The sequence below is a fragment of the Schistocerca nitens genome, chromosome 2, assembly GCF_023898315.1.
Source record: "Schistocerca nitens isolate TAMUIC-IGC-003100 chromosome 2, iqSchNite1.1, whole genome shotgun sequence".
In the NCBI taxonomy this organism is placed as follows: Eukaryota; Metazoa; Arthropoda; class Insecta; order Orthoptera; family Acrididae; genus Schistocerca; species Schistocerca nitens.
In genome coordinates, this window is record NC_064615.1 from 756,986,474 (window position 1) to 757,006,878 (window position 20,405).

Below are 20,405 nucleotides of genomic sequence, written 5' to 3' on the forward strand. Positions count from 1 at the left end.
ACCCTTTTATGGCCAAAACCTAGGCCAAGGCAGTGAGAGTGGCATCAGTTATGGTGGATGTCATGCGCACGATATGTGGGTATTTGGAACAGTCATCCATAATGAGCAACCACATCGATCCCAGAAATAAGCCTACAAAATCAAAGTGGATGCAGTCCGTAAACAACGGGGTGTAGGTGAGGGTGCAGATAACTAAGGGGGTGCTACTTGGTGCCAGGCCCACACCATGCAGCCATGGACCTTTTGCTTGACATCACTACTGATACCCTGCCAACATACATGGCAGTGAGCTAAAGCCTTCATGTAGGAAATCCCCCAATGGCCCTGGTGGAGCAAGCACAGGACCCATTGCTGCAATTTGGATTTCATCAGGAATGATCAACTGAAGCATGTCAGTCTCAGTATCCAACAGAAAAGCAGCACTGACATTGGAGAGCCTGTGAGAAATTAGTTTCCAGGGTTTTAGCTGTCACCAGCAGGCAGACAGGGTAGGTTGAGCAGCCATGGGTCATGTATTGGAGAACCTGCTGCTGTGTGGGGTTGCGGTGACTGTAGTGGGGAAACCATCCAATGCATATTACCACACAGTATGTATGTGGAAGCAGAGGATCTCCTGTTGTTCAAAATCAGAGTCTGATCCAACAAGTAAATGAACTTGTCGGCATTAGAATGTTGTGCTGTAGGCTTAACCCAGATGATATAATTGTTAGCACTTAGGAACAGTAACAGCACTGTAAGAGTTGAACTGTTCACTCTGGGAGGTTTGAACAAGGCCTGAATAATGTAACCAAGGGTCTTGTGATCCACAATGAAAGAATAATTTACCCCAGAAAAGTAAATATGAAATGTTTTAAGAGAACGCTGTCACCAATGCCTACTTTTTGGTCTGCAAGTAGTTGCGTTTTGCAGGGGCCAACATCTTAGATGCATAAGCAGTTAGCTGTTCAGGGTCATCCTCATTCCTGTGTAGCACAACTGCCTTGGTGCCATAGGCAGGTGCATGGCCACCACAACTAACAGATGTCCAGGAGGTGGTGCCCTGAGACAAGGGGCAGATTTCAGCATAGTTTTTAAAATTGTAAAATCCTGGTCACAATTAGGGGTCCAGTCATGAGGCACTCTTTTCTTACCAGAGTGATTGAAGGGTTGTGAAATGTTGGCTGCCAGGGGGTAGGACTTGGAGTGATAGTTGACTTTGCCCAAAAACATCTGTAGTTTGATTAGGTTCTTCAGAGAACTGACAGTGACAACATTTTGATCAGTAGGCCTGATTCCATCTATGGTGAACCAGTGCCCCAAATACTTTATTTTTAGTTGAAAAAATTTACACTTCTCCAGACGACAACACAGACTTGTGTCCTGCAGGATGGTAAAGAGGATTTGGATATTTTGAAAATGCTCTTGATGGGATAGTCCTTTAATAATTAAATCATCAAGACAACCCACACAGGCTAGAATGTGCTTTATCAGGTGTTACAGGTATTACATAATTCAAAGGGCATGTTGAAGAAAACAGTTTCTGTGATTCCTCATCTAAAGGCAACTGAAGGTAAGCATCAGCAAGGTCAATATTTGAGTAGTATTCCAGACCAACAAATCTGGTAAGGAGATCTTCTGTCCAGGGTATAGGATAAGTTTTAATCAGTGATTGAGCCTTGATTGTAGCCTTGAAATCCCCACATGATCAAAGAGAACCATTGGCCTTCCTGAGTATGAGGAGGAAGGTGACCCATGCAGTAGGTAGCACAGGCTTGATACTCCAGCAGCCTAGAGACAGTTCAGCTCCTGCTTCACCACAGTGTTTAAGGCTACTGGGATATGTCCAACATGGTAAAAATGAGGTATGGCATCCCGCAGAAGGCTGATGTGTGCCTGACAATGGAAGGCACACTCCAGATCTGGCTTAAATAGTACACAAATTGTCCAGATCCTGGAAAGGAACTGCAGTGGGTAAAACCTTGACTTCATTGGAGGTAGAAAACCCAGACAATGTAAAACATTGAAGCCAAAAATATTAATAGCCGATGAGTGGTTGAGAACGAATGAATGTAATGAGCCATGTAACATGTTTGTATGCTGCCATGAGAAAGAACTGCCCACAAAGGGGGTCAGAACTAACCCAATACACCACAAAATGCCATGACGGAGGAGACAATTCAGTTGAGCCCAGTTGTGAATACATTGTCAGATTGATCAAAGATATGGTGACCCTGGTGTCCACCTGAAAACTGATGTCCTCATCATAAATGTGGAGTGTGAGAACTAACTTCTGCATTAGAGGGTCATCCAGTGCAATTACAAACTGCAGTGCACATACAGTGTCCTGATACTCTTCATGGGAAATGATGGGAGAGGGTCATACAGCTGTGACACACTGATCAAAGATGTCCTCCTTTGCCATGAAGTGTGCAGGACCTCACAATTTGGAAAATCCACCTGGGAGTGAGGGGGAAAGCACCACACAGTGTGGACCTCCAGATCTTGTGCAAGGTGGACCACCACATCACAGATCAAGGACCCTGTACAACACACTGCCTGAGGGTAACTTCTCAAATGTCATGAACCCATGCTTAAATTTCACAAGTCTTTGAACACAATGCTACAGTTCAGAGTTGAAGTTCATGAACTTATACAGAAATTTTAAATATGGAACTACAAAGTCCTGTGAAGTCCTGAGTGGAATATAAATAATAGGAATAAAGATAAGCACTCACTTTATATTCAAGATGTTGAGGGATCAACAGGCAGATAAATGAGACTGACAGCTTTGCTGAGCTTTCAGTTCATGTTGCTCTTCAAATCTAGCCAACAAAAACATACATGACAAGATATATAGTCCCAGCACTGCAGTCCAGCTGGGAAGAGATATTTTGTATGGAGAAATATGTCAGAGAAGATGGTACGGGACGGGGGATGGGGCTGGAGTGAGGGTAGGCTGACAGCTGACAGAGAGAGAGAGAGAGAGAGAGAGAGAGAGAGAGAGAGAGAGAGAGAGAGAGAGAGTTCCATGATAATTTGGAGTTTCCCTACAGACATTATTGCAAGGGATGTTCCTTGGTACAGAAGTCCTTTATGAAAAGGCAGCAGTACAAGGACATCCTGAGAAATTTCTCACATCACAAATGTGTTGAGGAGTTGGAAAATCTGTGACTGCTCTTCTCTTCTCTGGATCGAGCCAGATTCCATCGTTGTTAAATATGTGCCACAAGAGGTTTATTTCTGGATGACAAAGAGGTGCTTTTACAGATTCAGTTGGAGGCCTGTAGTCTGAACACACTTCAGCATAGTTGTCAGGTAGCTTAGATGTCCTTCAGAAACTTTCTCATTTTTTCAAATGTCATGCAGATAGCAGAGACATGTTATCCTTTTAAGATATTAAACCAAGTTGGCCATCATATGTTTGAAGCTGGCTGGAGCACTGCATAGTCAAAATGGCATAATTTTCAGTACATAGAGGCTGTCTGATGTTATGAAGGCAGCCTTTACCCAGTTAGCCTCATCAAGTTCAATTTGACAGCAGCCCAAGTTTGAGAAATACTTTGCTCCTTTCAAGCAGATTGGGGTGTTGTCAATGCCCAACAATGGGCAGACATCTTTTTTAATTTTCTGTTCAGTTGTTGTTAGTCAAAACAGAATGTCCATGTGTTTTCCTCCTCAAGGAATAAAGGAGAGGTCCAAGGACACATTGAAGATTCAGTGATTCATCTTGAAGCATCTGTTCCACTTCCTTCTGATTATTTGTCATTCAACCAGCAACCCCCTACACAAGCACTGGCTAATTGGGGGATGATCCCCCGTGTTGATACAGTATTTTACCAAGGGCTTTTTGATCTGTCTTTTCTCCCCACCCCCCTTCCCCCGGATCTAAAATTATTCAAAAATTGACGCAGAATGGCTAACACTAATAGTCATCATTCCCTGGTCGTGCCAAATCCTATTGGTAGTGTGATAGTAGATGCCTCCACTGTTTTGTCTAAGTGGTAATGGAGCATGATTCTTCATCAGTGGCCCTAAGCTACGCTTGCTGGGCTAGTTGGGCTGTTCCTACACATGTACTAAGGGACATGTTGTGCCTGTCTGTGACAATTAGTGATTCAAAGTTCTTCTTGTCCTCCTGCAGTGCTCATAATCATCACTGATACATAGATTTCTTTTGTAAGTCTGAATAAATTTTCACAGTTAACAAAAGTTTCATAGTTTGAATGAACATCTAGATTGACGACAAGAACTCATCTCGATAACAGTGGGATCCACCTGTGATGCCTGCAAGAAGTCCCATCAAAAAGTAGCATTATGACTACATTCTGTTAAATTAACATCACCAAAGTTAAGTACTATTGGGCTTGGCTAGCACTCTGATGGGTGACCATCTGGCCTGCCAAGTGCTGTTCGCAAGCGGGGTGCACTCAGCCCTTGTGAGGCCAACTGAGGACCTATTCATTGGAAAGTAATGACTCGAGTAATAAAAACTGAAAACAGCCAGGAGAGCAGTGTGCTGACCACATGCCCCTCCGTATTGGCATCCAGTGATGCCTGTGGACTCGGTTGATCGGTACTGTTGGGCCTTCAAGGCCAATTTGCTTACAGCTGTAGTTTCAGGATCTCAGCATAACTGCTTTTGTGTCACAGAATGTAATCTCCTTTACCTCATGACAATAACTATTGGCATTACAGAAAAGAAGCACAAAATGACAAATGACTGGACAGGCTGGCTGCTGATGTTGATGTTAATGAGATTTCCTGACATCTTTGTCAGTTGTCCTTGGAAGATTTTTCATCTGTGGCAACATCACTTCCATAAATGGTCAACTCATTTATTTTTCATAATTGTTGCAGTTAGGTGAATGGCTGTTACCTCTGTATTCCAATGTGGAGTGTCTTCAGAATGTTTGGGAGTGACCTAATCCAGGATACAGCTATTGGCTTCACCCCACAGGTAGATTGTAACTGTCTGCAGTTGACTGGCATGAATAAAACAGTTGTTACGGTTGACATCATGGGAGTAATAGTCATCAGAAACATCATCTTTCTTGACTGTAGAGTGCAATGTGTCTAAGGCATCCACAGTAGAGACTACGAGCATGTTGCCCTCTGTCCTCTATCCTTCAGTGGAATGTTATACTTGGTGGAGGAATTGGTTGTACCTACATTGGTGTGATGCTGGGTGTTTTTTGACAGCTGTGGCATAATTCCCAAGTTCATTATTAAGGTTGTGTTAGACTGGTGGGGAAGATTGTGCTAAACAGCAATACAAATCTTCTCAAACATTCCCTATTACTTCCTGACATATGTGATTATAATTATGGCTGCTATCTCTTGCTTACGTGGTCTGGCATTTCTGGCTGCAACCAACTGCTGTATCTCTTTTCTTATTACCTGGCATATGAGACAGATGAAGTCATGGTGGTCTTCCCCAACTGCCACAAGGGAGTTGGAAAATTTGTGGTAAGTTCCTACGGAACCAAACTGCTGAGGTCAGCGGTCCCTAGGCTTCCACACTACTTAATCTAACTTAAACTAACTAAAGCTAAGGAAAACACACACTCCCTAGCCTGAGGGAAGACTCGAACCTCTGATGGGGGCAGCTGCATGACCCATGGCAAGATGCCTCAGACTGCACGGCTACCCCGCGCAGCTGCAAGGGAGTTGGTCATACTTCTTTTGTCTGCCTCTTTTTCTGTTACATTTCCTGGAGGTACTGGTATCACTTAGTTCCTGGGTTGTTGTGGCATTATTTACAAGAAGAGCTTAGTACGTCTTCCAGAATCCCTTTCATGAATTGTGAGATTTTGTTGGCTTTTGTCCTGAACATATTCACAATTTGGCATAGGACCAAAACATTCTGTATTTAAGTCAAAGTCATTCCCTCATGACGCTCAGCCATGTTCTTCAGTTGTTATTCTATTAAGCAGATTTTCCGCTGACTATCACTAAATCATTTCTTCAGTTCATCCAAGAATTTGTCCCTGATATTGAGCTTTTCTCCATTGTTCTTGAAACACTGCTGGGCTGTGCCATCTATGTAAAAGTACACTTTTGCAAACACATAATATGTTATCCCACTTGTTTTTAGCAACTTGGTCAAATACTGTTGTTGGGTCCTGACTTGTGTCTCTGGAAGACACTGGTAGACACCTGATGTGCAGCTGAATTGATGCTGTCATGGAGTCCATTGGTTTCCTGAATATACCAGCCTTGGAAATGATATACTGCTTGTTTTTTGGATCCTGTCCATGTATTGTACTGAAGTACAAGTGTGTTCTTACATCCCTATTGGAGCACCATATGGTATCTCCAAAACAATGTTGCATTCAAGGTGATAGACAGAGACAGGGATGGGAAGGTGGTTAGGATATATATTGGATATATATCCAATTTCCATATACAGGGTGGTCCATTGATCATGACCGGGCCAAATATCTCACGAAATAAGCGTCAAATGAAAGAACTACAAAGCACGAAACGTGTCTAGCTTGAAGGGGGAAACCAGATGGCGCTATGGTTGGCCTGCTAGATGGCACTACCATAGCTCAAACGGATATCAATTGCATTTTTTTGAAATAGGAACCCCCATTTTTTATTACATATTCATGTAGTATGTAAAGAAATATGAATGTTTTAGTCGGACCACTTTTTTCGCTTTGTGATAGATGGCGCTGTAATAGTCACAAATGTATAAGTACATGGTATCACGTAACATTCTGCCAGTGTGGACGGTATTTGCTTTGCGATACATTACCCGTGTTAAAATGGACCGTTTACCAATTGCAGAAAAGGTCGATATCGTGTTGATGTATGGCTATTGTGATCAAAATGCCCAACGGGCATGTGCTATGTATGCTGCTCGGTATCCTGAATGACATCATCCAAGTGTCTGGACTGTTCGCTGGATAGTTATGTTATTTAAGGAAACAGGAAGTGTTCAGCCTCATGTGAAGCGTCAACCATGACCTGCAACAAATGATGATGCCCAAGTAAGTGTTTTAGTTGCTGTCATGGCTAATCTGCACATCAGTAGCAGACAAACTGCGTGAGAATCAGGAATCTCAAAAATGTCAGTGTTGAGAATACTACATCAACATTGATTGCACCCGGGCAACGGAAATTCCACGATGGCTGCGACAAGTGGAACATCAGCGACCTTGGCAGGTTAATGTACAGTGCGGCATTATGGGAGGAAGGATAATTGGCTCCCATTTTATCTACGGCAATGTAAATGGTGCAATTTATTCTGATTTCCTACGTAATGTTCTGCCGATGTTACTACGAGATGTTTCACTGCATGACAGAATGGCGATGTACTTCCAACGTGATGGATGTCTGGCACACAGCTTGTGTGCGGTTGAAGCGGTATTGTATAGCACATTTCATGACAGGTGGTTCAAACGTACCTATGTTCTGTATTTTAATTTAAAAAATCTGTTACCAGCGGTTCGTCTAAAATTGTGAGCCATATTTTTGTGACTATTATAGCGCCATCTATCACAAAGCGAAAAAAGTGATCCAACTAAAACATTCACATTTATTTACGTACTACACGAATATCTAATAAAAAAATGGGGGTTCCTATTTAAAAAAACGCAGTTGATATCTGTTTGACCTATGGCAGCGCCATCTGGTTTCCCCCTTCAAGCTAGACAAGTTTCATTCTTTGTAGTTTTTTCATTTGAAGCTTATTTAGTGAGATATTTGGCCCAGTCACGATCAATGGACCACCCTGTATATTATAAATGTGTGCTTTCTCTTTTCTTTCTTTTCTGTTTAACCAGACTGAGCCACAGGAATCTTTGGCTGGGAGCAGCTAGTACTAAATAACAATTTTTTTTTAAGAACAGTATTTTGTAAAAACTGAGACACTATTTTTTATGGCTCTGAAGGGGGGGGGGGGGGGGGGGGGGGGGCTCTTGCATGGCTAAAATTTTAGAATTTCAGCACTAAGCACAGGTCATGGGAACAACTATCACCCATTACTAAGAACTTAATTATGGAAGATTTTGACGACAGAGATCTGAAAATGGCAGTTTTGAAACCAACCTGTATTTATAGTTATATTAATTAAATTTTAATGGTTGGCTCCATGGAGTGGTTGCTCTTAAGGCCTGGCCAGACAGAATGCGGCCTGACCGTCTGGCCTGTGGCCTTGAACCGCAGCCGGCAGGCCGCACTGTTGAATCTTTCGTTATTGTATGGCGGCGGTCTCACAGAGTGCGGCTCTGATGCACAGGCATACGGCCTGCCGCACTGGCCACCGCCGGGTTGTCACAGATTACAGATTCGCCGCAAGCCGGAGTGGCTGCCTGCCTCTATTGGCGCATTCAACTGCTCTGTGGTCACACTGGAAGCAGCGGCGTGAGGTGGTTTTTGTCTTGCAGCTCGTAGTGCATGCATCATGAACACAGAAAGACTTATAGAGGAGGTGAGACAATACAACTTTTTGTATGATACACGTGATCCTGATTTGGAGGTAGAATACTTTTGCCCTCAATATACTCATGACAGAAAGCTGAATTCTCAGAATATTGTTGTCACTGTGACGTCCACAATTTCCAATATCAACTACTGTAAACTCGTAGTATGGATCAACGATCGCCAGGAGAACCAGCGAAAAGAATTGTTTGTAACAGAAGAACTGGGATCCACTATCCTTCGGGCATTTTAACCTGATATGCTTCCCGTCTATGCTTACAAGGCAGTTCGGAAACCCCCAAAGTTCTAGAAATCCTTCTTCAGATTTATTCCACATCTCTGTTGTAGGAGTAGGTAAATACTTGGGTTGTAGAACAGTCCATATTGCCTGGCACACTTGTTTCACAATTTCTGAGACTGTTGAACGTCCTAACCGAAATGAAAAAGCTATGGTCTGGTGACTCTCGCCTGGAGTCAAGTATTTGGAAAAGATTAAAATAAATTATGCTGACAGAATGAATAGGTAAGCTAACGACCAAAGATATGTTTGTTTAAATTCAATGACAATGTTATGAATACAATGAAACAAAACAATATATTAAGTAGAAAGTTCTCTCTAGAGGGACATACAGAACTAGATGTTACTATCGTAAACACTTCAGATAAATTTATCACTCCACTGATAACTACGTTGTGGGATAGCATTTTACTCCGCCAAACCTTTCACATGATACAGCAAAATTGAAATGGAATAAATTATACGACTTCTGTTTGAAGCACAAAGAGGCCACAAATGGTAAAACGTACCTCAAACAAATGGCTAGTCTGTGCCTTGTATCAATTGGCTTTCTTCAGTTCGTTGTGTACTTCTCGGTGCTACCTTTTTATCAGGCGATGCAGTTCCTTGAAACATTCTCGCGACATAAGAAAATATTTGAAGAACCTATATTCGTCAGACTCTAGATCAATACACAGACAGTATTCTCCTAAGCTTTCTCTCTTGCTATTAATGTCATGCATCCAACATTTCCTCTTCTTGGTGCCATTTCGTATCGCTACTGCGAGCTACTCATTTCTGCACACACAAAGATATTGTGTCTTGCGTGAAGCTTCCAAATCATCTAACGCCAAGACAATCTCGTTACACAATCAAGCTTACTAATAGGGTTTGGCCCTTTCCACAGTGTTAACAGCTGACGCATCAAGAGTCGGTGCGGCCAGCCATTGCCTGTGTGGCGTCCCTGGCTGCTGACTGGCCCGGCCTCCCGCTGCGCCGTCCATCTCAGCGGCAGGTCGGATTCTGTCTGGCCAGCCTTTAATCACTTTCTGGAACACTTTAGTACTCTTCATCCCACCATTAAGTTTATGACAGAAGTGGAAAGAAGTGGAATGCTCCCTTTCTTGGTTGTTTTAGTTTATAAAAGTAATGATGGTACTACAGGACACAGCATTTACTGTAAGCCCATGAACCTGTATCTGCATGAAATGAGCTGCCATTAAGAGCATCACTGCAGGGGGTCCCTTAGGAGATTGGCATGAGAAGTGTATGCAATCTCTGGTCCTGAGATTTTGTCAGAAGAAAGTGAATACTTGAAATCTATGTTGAAGTAGAATGATTACCATGATAAGAAGATATGCTGTGGCCTGAACTGTGGACCATCACAAGAGGCACAGGAAGGCTGATGTGCCGGCCAAAGTGGCCGAGCGGCTCTAGGCGCTACAGTCTGGAAACGCGCAACCGCTACGGTCGCAGGTTCGAATCCTGCCTCGGGCATGGATGTGTGTGATGTCCTTAGGTTAGTTAGGCTTACGTAGTTCTAAGTTCTAGGGGACTGATGACCTCAGAAGTTTAATTCCCATAGTGCTCAGAGCCATTTGAACCAAGGCTGATGTAAATCAGTTGATTTTCTTCTCTATGCTGGGAGTGTATCCTCCAAAACATGGAGAATTTTAAAAAGCTTTAACAGTAAGACGTGGTTCCATCTGCCAGCCACATATAGGGCACTCCTTGGTCACAATTTAAGACAAAGGAAGCATGGTGAGCACCATACATGATTGCATGTTGCTGTAGCAAAGTTTATACTGGTTAAACAATTCTTATGGCCCGGGGCCAGTGTATGGAACATTGTCACCATTCTTCTTTTAATACACATTCCTGGAATTTTGTAAGTAGGATTTTGTGAGATAGTTTGTGTCTATTTTCAGAAGTATGTCAATTCAGGTTTTCAACATTTCCATGATGCTCTTTCGTGAAGCAAAAAAATCTGTGACCAATTACGAGTTCCTTCTTAGCATAGATTCAATATCCCCTGTTAGTCCTATCGGGTATGAGTTCCACAAATTGAGCAATATTCTAAGCTGGGGCAACAAGAAATTTGTAAGTAGTTTCATTTATATACTGACTGCGTTTTACCATTATCCTGACAATGAACCAAAGTCTGACACCTGTCTTCTCTATGACTGAGCCTATGTGGTCATTCCATTCCATATCCCAAGAAAGCATGGTATTTGTGTAAGTTGACTGATTCTGATTTTCAATTACTGATATTGTAGTCACAGGAAACCATTTAATCAAATAATACTATATTTAATTTTCTGAAATACATAATTTTACATTTCTGGACACTTAAAGCAGCCAATTATTTCACCACTTTGAAATCTGACCAAGATCTCACTGAATATTTGTCCAGCTTTTATCAGACAGCTGCAAAATTTGTGAAAAGTCTGTAGTTACTATTAATGTTATCTGTAAGGTCATTGAAATACAACATAATAAGCAAGAGTCCAACACACTTCCCTGGGGGCAGGTCTCTAGTTACTTTGACATCTGTCATTGAATCTCCTACCCAAGGCAACATTTTGTATCCTCCTTGCCAAAAAATTCTCAACCCAGTCAAAAATTTTGCTTGATACCCCAAACAACCTCATATTCTATAAGAAGCATAGCTATGGTAACAAGTCACATGCTTTCCAGATGTCAGTAGATACTGCATCAACCTGACTGCCTTGATCCTTCAATGTCATGTGAAAAAAGCACAAGTTGGGCTTTGCATGATGAATGTTTTCAAAACCCATGCTGGTTGGCATGGAGGTCATTTTTGTTCAAGATGTCTCATTATGTTCAGGGGACCTATGATATATTATGGTTAAAATGGGAGCTAACTTAATCTATTCAGTGTATGATCAATTATCCATTTAACTCTTAATCACAGTTGTGAGTACATCTCATGCTACTACAATTGTCTGGTCCCATGGACTGCATTCAGGTGGTGGGGAGAAATGAATAAAAACCACTGTCTACAGCTACTTTTCTACATTTAGTGCTATATATTTATTCTTTGATTATACATAAACGATAACATATTTACAAAATATTGTTTTGATGTTGTGGAAAAGACCTATTCATATCGCAATCTAAATTCTCTTCAAAATTTACAGTGGTGGACACATCAAAATATTTAAGTGTAGTTCCCAACTTCAAACTTGGTTGTTGCATGTTAATGTTCAACAAGTGCCATCAGTGTTAAAATTCTTGACAGTAAATTACTCACAAAAAAAATCTGCATTACCGAAAGTGGCCACATTTCGTGTCACCTAACGTGCACTGTGGACACACTTGTGGATTCCAAACAAATTCGGACCTTGCACTTGCAACATAAATAGCTGATATTCCTCTTCTTTTTGGTTGACAAATGCAACATGTCTTCTTTCCATCCCTATGTAGTTTGTCCTTCTTTTTCAGGTCTTCAGGGAGATGTACCTCAGCTTCTAGAACTTGACCAATAGAAAGTCTCAATTCTTGTACTGCTCTGCCCAATGAAGGTTTGATCGATTCTTTCGCAAAAGCTCTTGTGAAGTTCATTCCACCAAGTACAATGAACTGGTAACACTCCTATCAAGAATATGGAAAATGGACATGGGCCAGCACTGTGTACAGCGCCTTAAACAATATTTAGCACTCTTTTCCTCTACAGTATCAACAACATTCTTTGTGTTGTTATAGTGGGCTATAATTACAGATTTTTCATTTTCCACATCATCTTTTATGGAGGTGATGCATTGTTGATAAAAGAATTACTGCTCTTTCTTAGGCATGTGGGAAATCAGTGTGAGTAAAATGCATACACCATTGTTCCAAATTTACACCCACAGGAAGGCCAGAATTTCCTTTCAGTTCTTTCTCATTGTTCCCACTATAATCAAAGCATTTTTCCACAGTAAATCTGCAAGTTCAACTGACACATCCCAACTATCAGTAGTAATTTTTTGGTTGCTATGTGCTATTGGCTTGCACAATCTGAAGATACCTTGGGTGGGAACAGCATATTTCTTCTCATCTGCAGAAAGTCCTGCCTCATCGGCATCTTTTCCACAGTAGAGATAGGTGTTGAAGACATAATTACTTCTGGAATCTGCAAGGCATTGCAGTTTCAGGCCATATTTCGCCAGTTTAGATTGAATATACACTCCTGGAAATTGAAATAAGAACACCGTGAATTCATTGTCCCAGGAAGGGGAAACTTTATTGACACATTCCTGGGGTCAGATACATCACATGATCACACTGACAGAACCACAGGCACATAGACACAGGCAACAGAGCATGCACAATGTCGGCACTAGTACAGTGTATATCCACCTTTCGCAGCAATGCAGGCTGCTATTCTCCCATGGAGACAATCGTAGAGATGCTGGATGTAGTCCTGTGGAACGGCTTGCCATGCCATTTCCACCTGGCGCCTCAGTTGGACCAGCGTTCGTGCTGGACGTGCAGACCGCGTGAGACGACGCTTCATCCAGTCCCAAACATGCTCAATGGGGGACAGATCTGGAGATCTTGCTGGCCAGGGTAGTTGACTTACACCTTCTAGAGCACGTTGGGTGGCACGGGATACATGCGGACGTGCATTGTCCTGTTGGAACAGCAAGTTCCCTTGCCGGTCTAGGAATGGTAGAACGATGGGTTCGATGACGGTTTGGATGTACCGTGCACTATTCAGTGTCCCCTCGACAATCACCAGTGGTGTACGGCCAGTGTAGGAGATCGCTCCCCACACCATGATGCCGGGTGTTGGCCCTGTGTGCCTCGGTCGTATGCAGTCCTGATTGTGGCGCTCACCTGCACGGCGCCAAACACGCATACGACCATCATTGGCACCAAGGCAGAAGCGACTCTCATCGCTGAAGACGACACGTCTCCATTCGTCCCTCCATTCACGCCTGTCATGACACCACTGGAGGCGGGCTGCACGATGTTGGGGCGTGAGCGGAAGACGGCCTAACAGTGTGCGGGACCGTAGCCCAGCTTCATGGAGACGGTTGCGAATGGTCCTCGCCGATACCCCAGGAGCAACAGTGTCCCTAATTTGCTGGGAAGTGGCGGTGCGGTCCCCTACGGCACTGCGTAGGATCCTACGGTCTTGGCGTGCATCCGTGCGTCGCTGCGGTCCGGTCCCAGGTCGACGGGCACGTGCACCTTCCGCCGACCACTGGCGACAACATCGATGTACTGTGGAGACCTCACGCCCCACGTGTTGAGCAATTCGGCGGTACGTCCACCCGGCCTCCCGCATGCCCACTATACGCCCTCGCTCAAAGTCCGTCAACTGCACATACGGTTCACGTCCACGCTGTCGCGGCATGCTACCAGTGTTAAAGACTGCGATGGAGCTCCGTATGCCACGGCAAACTGGCTGACACTGACGGCGGCGGTGCACAAATGCTGCGCAGCTAGCGCCATTCGACGGCCAACACCGCGGTTCCTGGTGTGTCCGCTGTGCCGTGCGTGTGATCATTGCTTGTACAGCCCTCTCGCAGTGTCCAGAGCAAGTATGGTGGGTCTGACACACCGGTGTCAATGTGTTCTTTTTTCCATTTCCAGGAGTGTACATTTTGAACTTGCAGCATCCTATAAAGCTGACTAGCATTTCATCAACTGTAGCAATAGCTCCAAGAATATAGGACCACTATGAATTTTCATTGAATTTATGTAGAATGTTCATTATAGCAGCTGTTGAATCAGGAATCTTACACAACTTTCTGTAATCAGGGTTGTCAAATCACCAGCAGTTGAGAATTGCAGCGAATCTTGCTGATGGCATAGTGGTATGGAAAATATCGCAACCAGTCCCATCAGTACAAAAGAGAGAACTTTTGTCTTTGTTGTTCAATTGGAATACACCAGTGCAGTTTAAAAGGCTGACAAAACTCTTCATTTCACACATTGTACAAGGTGACTTCTGTTCTCTCTGTATTTGTGTATCTTCCCCAAATCTTTTCAAGCTTTTCATTTGTCCATGTGAGTGTTTTGTTCAGCATATCAGCACTGAAAATATAGCTACAAGTGGTGAACTGGTCAACCTGTGATTGTCCTCTGAGATCATGTCGAAGTGCTGGTATCTTCAATATACTATGAGCTGTAATTCTGCCATTCCTATTTGATTCTACTACTGTCCACTTGAACCTACACTGGTGTCCACAATTAAAGTAACAAACCACAGAGCGATTCAAAACAAATGCAGAGGAATGCTTTTGTCTGGCGTTGTTTTGATCCATGACAAGCCCGACCACACAGTGCCAACATGACAAAAGACCTCCTCAAAAAGTTTAAATGGGAAGTTTTTGAACATCCACCGTACAGCCTGGACCTAGCACCAAGTGATTACCACCTGTTCCGAGAACTGAAGTCATGGTTAGGTGGGCAGCGCTTCACTACTAACGAAGAACTTCAGGGTGCTGTCAAGACTTACCTGTCCTCACTGGTGGCAACATTCTTCGAGGAAGGCATCGAAAAGCTTGTGTCACGGTATGACAAGTGCCTCATCACTTTGGTGATTATGTAGAAAAATAAGTTAAGACTTTACTGTACTTTTGGTAATAAAATTATTATTTTCTGTACATTTTTGTTTTATTTACAGCCAATCGGAGGTTAAAAAAAAATAAATAAATAAAAAAAAACACACACACACACAGCCATTTTATGTTGTTACTATAAGTCAAGACAATTCACGATTTTTTATAACTTTTTTTAAGTTGGACATAAAGCCCCTGGTAATCCTCTTTATGGAAAATGCATTGGTATTGCTAAGATTAATGACTGCCACAGTATGGGTTGAAATTTGAATACACGCATGAGCCACTTTGAATTTCCCATGAGATCTAGATGGCAATCTGGTGATCTTAACTCCCTTGAAAATAACTCATCAAACGCTTCACAAATTTCGACCAAACAAATCATAACAGGATACTGCACTTTTAAACATCACAGTGAGTGACATCCCATTCTGTAGGCATAGCATCAATTTGGGTCTGATCGCAGCGACAGTGGGAACACCAGCCTTTCAAGGAAATGTCATTGGTGCCGCGCATCGTGTTTACAGAACTGGAGTTAGCAAAAAATTTTATTTCTTTTTTATTAAATTGGATTTCAGTTCCCCATCTGGGGTGGGCTGGCAGCAGCATAGGTGCTGATGTAACAGGAAGGTGTTTAAAACAACATAAAGGAGGACATATGGAGGAACAGACACATAAAAATGGGGAACATAATGGAAGAGAGCATACAAAAGGGTGTGACTTTAAAAATGGAGATAAAAATTTAAGAAAAGTATTGTTCATGAAAAACCACACAATGTAAGGATTAAAAAGACAGAGGGCAAAGTATGACTGAAACACAAAAGTTGCACAATGAATAACACAGTCACGTGATGGGCAGAGTAGCCCAGAACAATCACAGACAGCAAAACTATGTATTGTCCAGCACACGATTAAAACCACAGCACTCGACATCACTGTAGAATGGCACTGAACACAACACTGACGTAGCACAATGACGACGAAAAATAAACTGGGAGGATCTGCCAGGGGCAGGGATATGAGGAAGAAGGGAAGAAAGGGGGGGAAGGGGCAGTGCTAGAGCGGGAGGAGAGAAGGGGAGATGGGGTATGGGCGTGCCAAAGGGGACTGGAGAGGAAAGGACGGGAGAGGAAAGCAGCCAAGGAGAGAGCGCAGAGGGGAGGGAGGGTGGGGGGAAGGAAAAACCGCTCTGGGGGAAGGAGGGGAGGGGGAAGGGGAGGCCCTGGTGAGGGGGGGGGGGTGAATAACGCCAGGCTGTGGTTGGTAGGAAGGGTAGACGTCATGGCGAAATTCATCATCCGGGAGGGTGATGTGCTGCAAATTGCCCTGACGAAAGACATGGAGGGTGTTGAGATGGAGAGAGGAGGAGGACACAGTGATAGAGGCATGGCAACCAGCGGGGGGAGATGAAGGACGACACCAGGGGGTGGGGGGATCAACCCCACGGGCAGTGTAAAGGATGCAGAATATGCTGGAGGAAAAGGAGGAAGTGGGGGAAGGGGATGAGGTCGTACAGGAGCTGTGTGGGGGCAGAAGTGGACACAGAAGTCAAGGTGGAGCACATGGCATTCAAAGATTTGAATGACCTTATAAAAGCGGGGGAGGGGGGGGGGGTGGCGGAGATCCAGGAAAAGCTGGCATAATAGAGTACAGGACAGATGAGGGATTTGTAGGCGTGGAGGATAGAGGAAGGACGCAGTCCCCATGTCCAGTCGGACAGGAGTTTCGGGTGGCATGAGCGGGTATGGACTTTCTGCCGGATGGTCAGGAGATGAGGGGTCCAGGTGAGGTGACGGCCAAGGTTGAGGCCAAGGTATCTCAGGGTGGGGGTGAGCTGGATGGGATGACTATAAATGGTTAGGTAGAAATCATGGAGATGGAAGCAGTGGGCAGTGTGGCCTATGATGATTGCCTGGTTCTTGGAGGGGTTGAGACGAAGGAACCACTGGTTACACCAAGTGGTGAACTGGACAAAGAGAGTTTGGAGGGTGCGTTGGGACCACTGAACAACAACCTAACTCGGGTTGACTTTAAATCCCCTCAGTCCGGCTTGGTAACTCGTGTTGACCCATCTCTAATCTGTAGTATGGGAACCGAGTAAACACATCTCCAGGACCACACACATGGGCTAGTAACACTAGAAATCGCTACTCAAGATGCTTCATAAATAAAGGAAACGAAACGCGTATGGCGAAAAGCAAACTGCCTTTCATTTAATTGCATGGACAGGAAATATCTCCACAAATTTTTAAGCAACTAAGAAACGATAGAAATTGGAAAGGAATGCGCTTTTCTCACTCGGCTGCAGGTATGTAAAAAAAAAATTTCGTCTAACCCGTTGCTAATATGCTGTCCCAAATTAATTTCTCGCTTTAAAAATGGCTGCCTATGCTTTTTCTATGCTTTGGCAGTGCTATGAATAGGGTGCGGCGTGTGCAGCAATCTTTCGAAAGTCCCGCTATTTCAGAACTCTGGAAATTCACCAGTAGATGGCGGAGCTGCCGTCTCGAATTTATGAATCAACAGTCTAGTTGCAAACAATAACAGTCATGGGGAAGACGAAGACAGGAAAAACAGCAGTGGCGTTCAGTATTCTTGCATTTTTGTTTATATTCATATCATTTGTGACTCCTTATTGGCTGGAAACGGACGGAAAATTGCAAAACCCGAAGTTCATAAGAATAGGTAAACAGAGGACAATTACACTACACTTAGGCGTGGCTGCATGTCTGGTGTAAATTAAAATACATTTAGTCTTGTTATTTCATATCGTTAATAATGCATGGAATATTGTGTCAGCCGCGGAGAATAACCCTTTTTTCGTTTATTAGTTTCAACAATATCTTAGCCATTTGGTGCAGTCAAGCGGATTTATGCTAGACTGACAGCAATTTTGAACCGTAAATGTATTTTAAACCATGCCCTTCTGTAACTTAAGCGATGTGATATACAGTTGTATGGAGGATGCTTCGCTTTAAGTTACCAGGTGCACGTACTTTCGTAAATTCAGCTCGAGATACATGTGTTTTAACTCAGTTGAAATCGCCAAATTCTTTGCCAGTGGAGAAATCGTTAAGTTTTGTATTAGCAGGTGAATTACATATTTTTTTCGTTAAAGACTACTTGACTGTATTGCTGTGATATGTCATAAACAAAAATATTTTGTATTATATATGCCCCAAAAGGCACCTGTATTACAGAGGTATTGACATGTTTGATGAATTAATTGTGCAGCGTACTTTCAGTTATAAACAACTTTCATGATCCTCAGTCTTGCCAAGCAGTGATTCTATCCTTTCTCAGATTGAGAACAATTATTGTCTGCCTTGGCAGACAGTAAGCCTCATCGGACGGGTAAAACATCTCTGTTCCTATTTTAGAAATAACATTCCACTGAATGAAAATTAATTAATTAATTAACTTGAAAATACTTTGGGATATGACAGTGCGGAAAAAAGTTTCGCAGGAAGTACATAATTTGGTGTAATAAGTAAATTAGCACTGGAGCCTGGTGCATGTTCTCTGTATGTGCCTATCTTTGATAAGAAGTGGCTTCTGCTCAAAACTGGTTGCTACAAAAGTTTAATGTTCCCCAATCACACTATCGACATTGGATGACTAATCATTTCACAACCAATTGGGAGAATTAGAGTTTGTAACTGGCAGATGAGGCAACGAAAATACATGAGCTATAATGGCAACAAATGGCCCTGACCCATTGGAGGATATCCACAGTGAAACTGCTATCAGTAACAGTAAGGCAGTTCTAGCAACAGTGATTACCAAGGCATAGGGGGAAAATAAAAATAGTAGTAAGATTTACATGTTTAATAAACTAGATGAAGAGGCAGACGAGTTGTTTCTAGAAAAGAAGCTCTAAACATTTAGCTCATGGCAGGGGCATGTAAAGGAACTGTGGCTCAAGTTTAGAAGGTTGTTGACAAAGCACTGGATATGTATGTACTGAGTAGAACAGTTCACGATAGTAAACATCGTCCATTATACACAGTCACAATGAAAAAACTTCTACAGAAACAATGGCAATTGTGTGACAGGTGTAAGGTGATGTGTAGGTCTATAGATAGAGAGATAATGAATGAAACATAATTAGCTGTCAAAAGGACAGTGTATGCAACCCTTGGTAACTAGAGTAGCATAATCTGGTCATTTGTAAAGGCTGTCATTTGCACCACAGATAATACCCAGACACTGGTAACTGACACATGAACTGAAATTATTGTAGAACAGTAACAGTAGAAATGCTGCTAAGCTATATCAAATGTTACTTAACAAAGGAAGATCTAGGAGAAATGGCGTTATTTAACTCTCACAGCAGTGCCGAGATGAATGATACAGATATTGCTGCTACTGGCACTAGGAAATAGCTAACTCGCTAAATTTAAACAAAACTTCATGGACCAGTGGAATCTTTGTCAGATGCTATACAGAATTGCAAATCTATCAGCCTCCCTGTATATCATAATGTATTGTTTTTGGAGTAATACTAATAATAAAAAGCTCATTTCATAAATAATGTAACTAACTTTTCATTTCCACATTTTCTTATTTTTGTAAGATTTCATTACATCCTTCTGTATTGTCTCCCTGCTTGTCAGTGTCCATGTCCCAAGGTTGACGAAGTTTCAGAACTCTATTTAAAAAGCCATCTTTGTTCATCAGATGAATGGCGTGGGCAGTGGCAGCAGTAAACTCATCCTGTGATGAATAATGGCATCCTCAGTGGATTGTTTCACCTTTGGTCATGTCAGAATTTGGTAGACTCATTGCAGTTACTACATTAGAGACAAGTAGATGAGCATTGTCATGGAGAGTGAGCAGCCCATCCTCCAGCAACTGAGGTTGAATTAGATGTGCATTTTTCTTTTCAGTTTTTAAATGGAATCTAGATAATACTCTCCTGTGACCCTTTGATATCATGTTTCCATAATAACATAAAGGAAGATCACCTGTTGATGATAGATCTCAACAAAAAATTTTGTAGTTGTTGGGAGACTGAGCCCACCATTCATTCGACTTTCGTTTCAGCTCCAACTCAAACTCTTTAATCCCAGTTTCATCAATAGTTATTAATGAAAAAAAAGCTTAACCTTCTAAATCAGATTGTAATTTTAACAATATTATGAGAA

The 20,405-nt window shown here is 42.7% G+C and overlaps 2 protein-coding genes across 2 annotated transcripts in view; one reads left to right on the forward strand and one right to left on the reverse strand.

The window, feature by feature from the left end:
- Positions 1-20,405, reverse strand: part of LOC126235311 (uncharacterized) — a 306,085-nt gene that overhangs the window by 77,305 nt on the left and 208,375 nt on the right. The gene's annotated exons all lie outside the window — the stretch shown is intronic.
- Positions 17,756-20,405, forward strand: part of LOC126236984 (uncharacterized) — a 31,424-nt gene continuing 28,774 nt past the window's right edge. Inside the window, exon 1 of the mRNA XM_049946705.1 lies at positions 17,756-17,943. Within this exon, the coding sequence (XP_049802662.1) occupies positions 17,808-17,943 (136 nt within the window). The 5' untranslated portion in view covers positions 17,756-17,807. The remainder of the gene's footprint in view (positions 17,944-20,405) is intronic.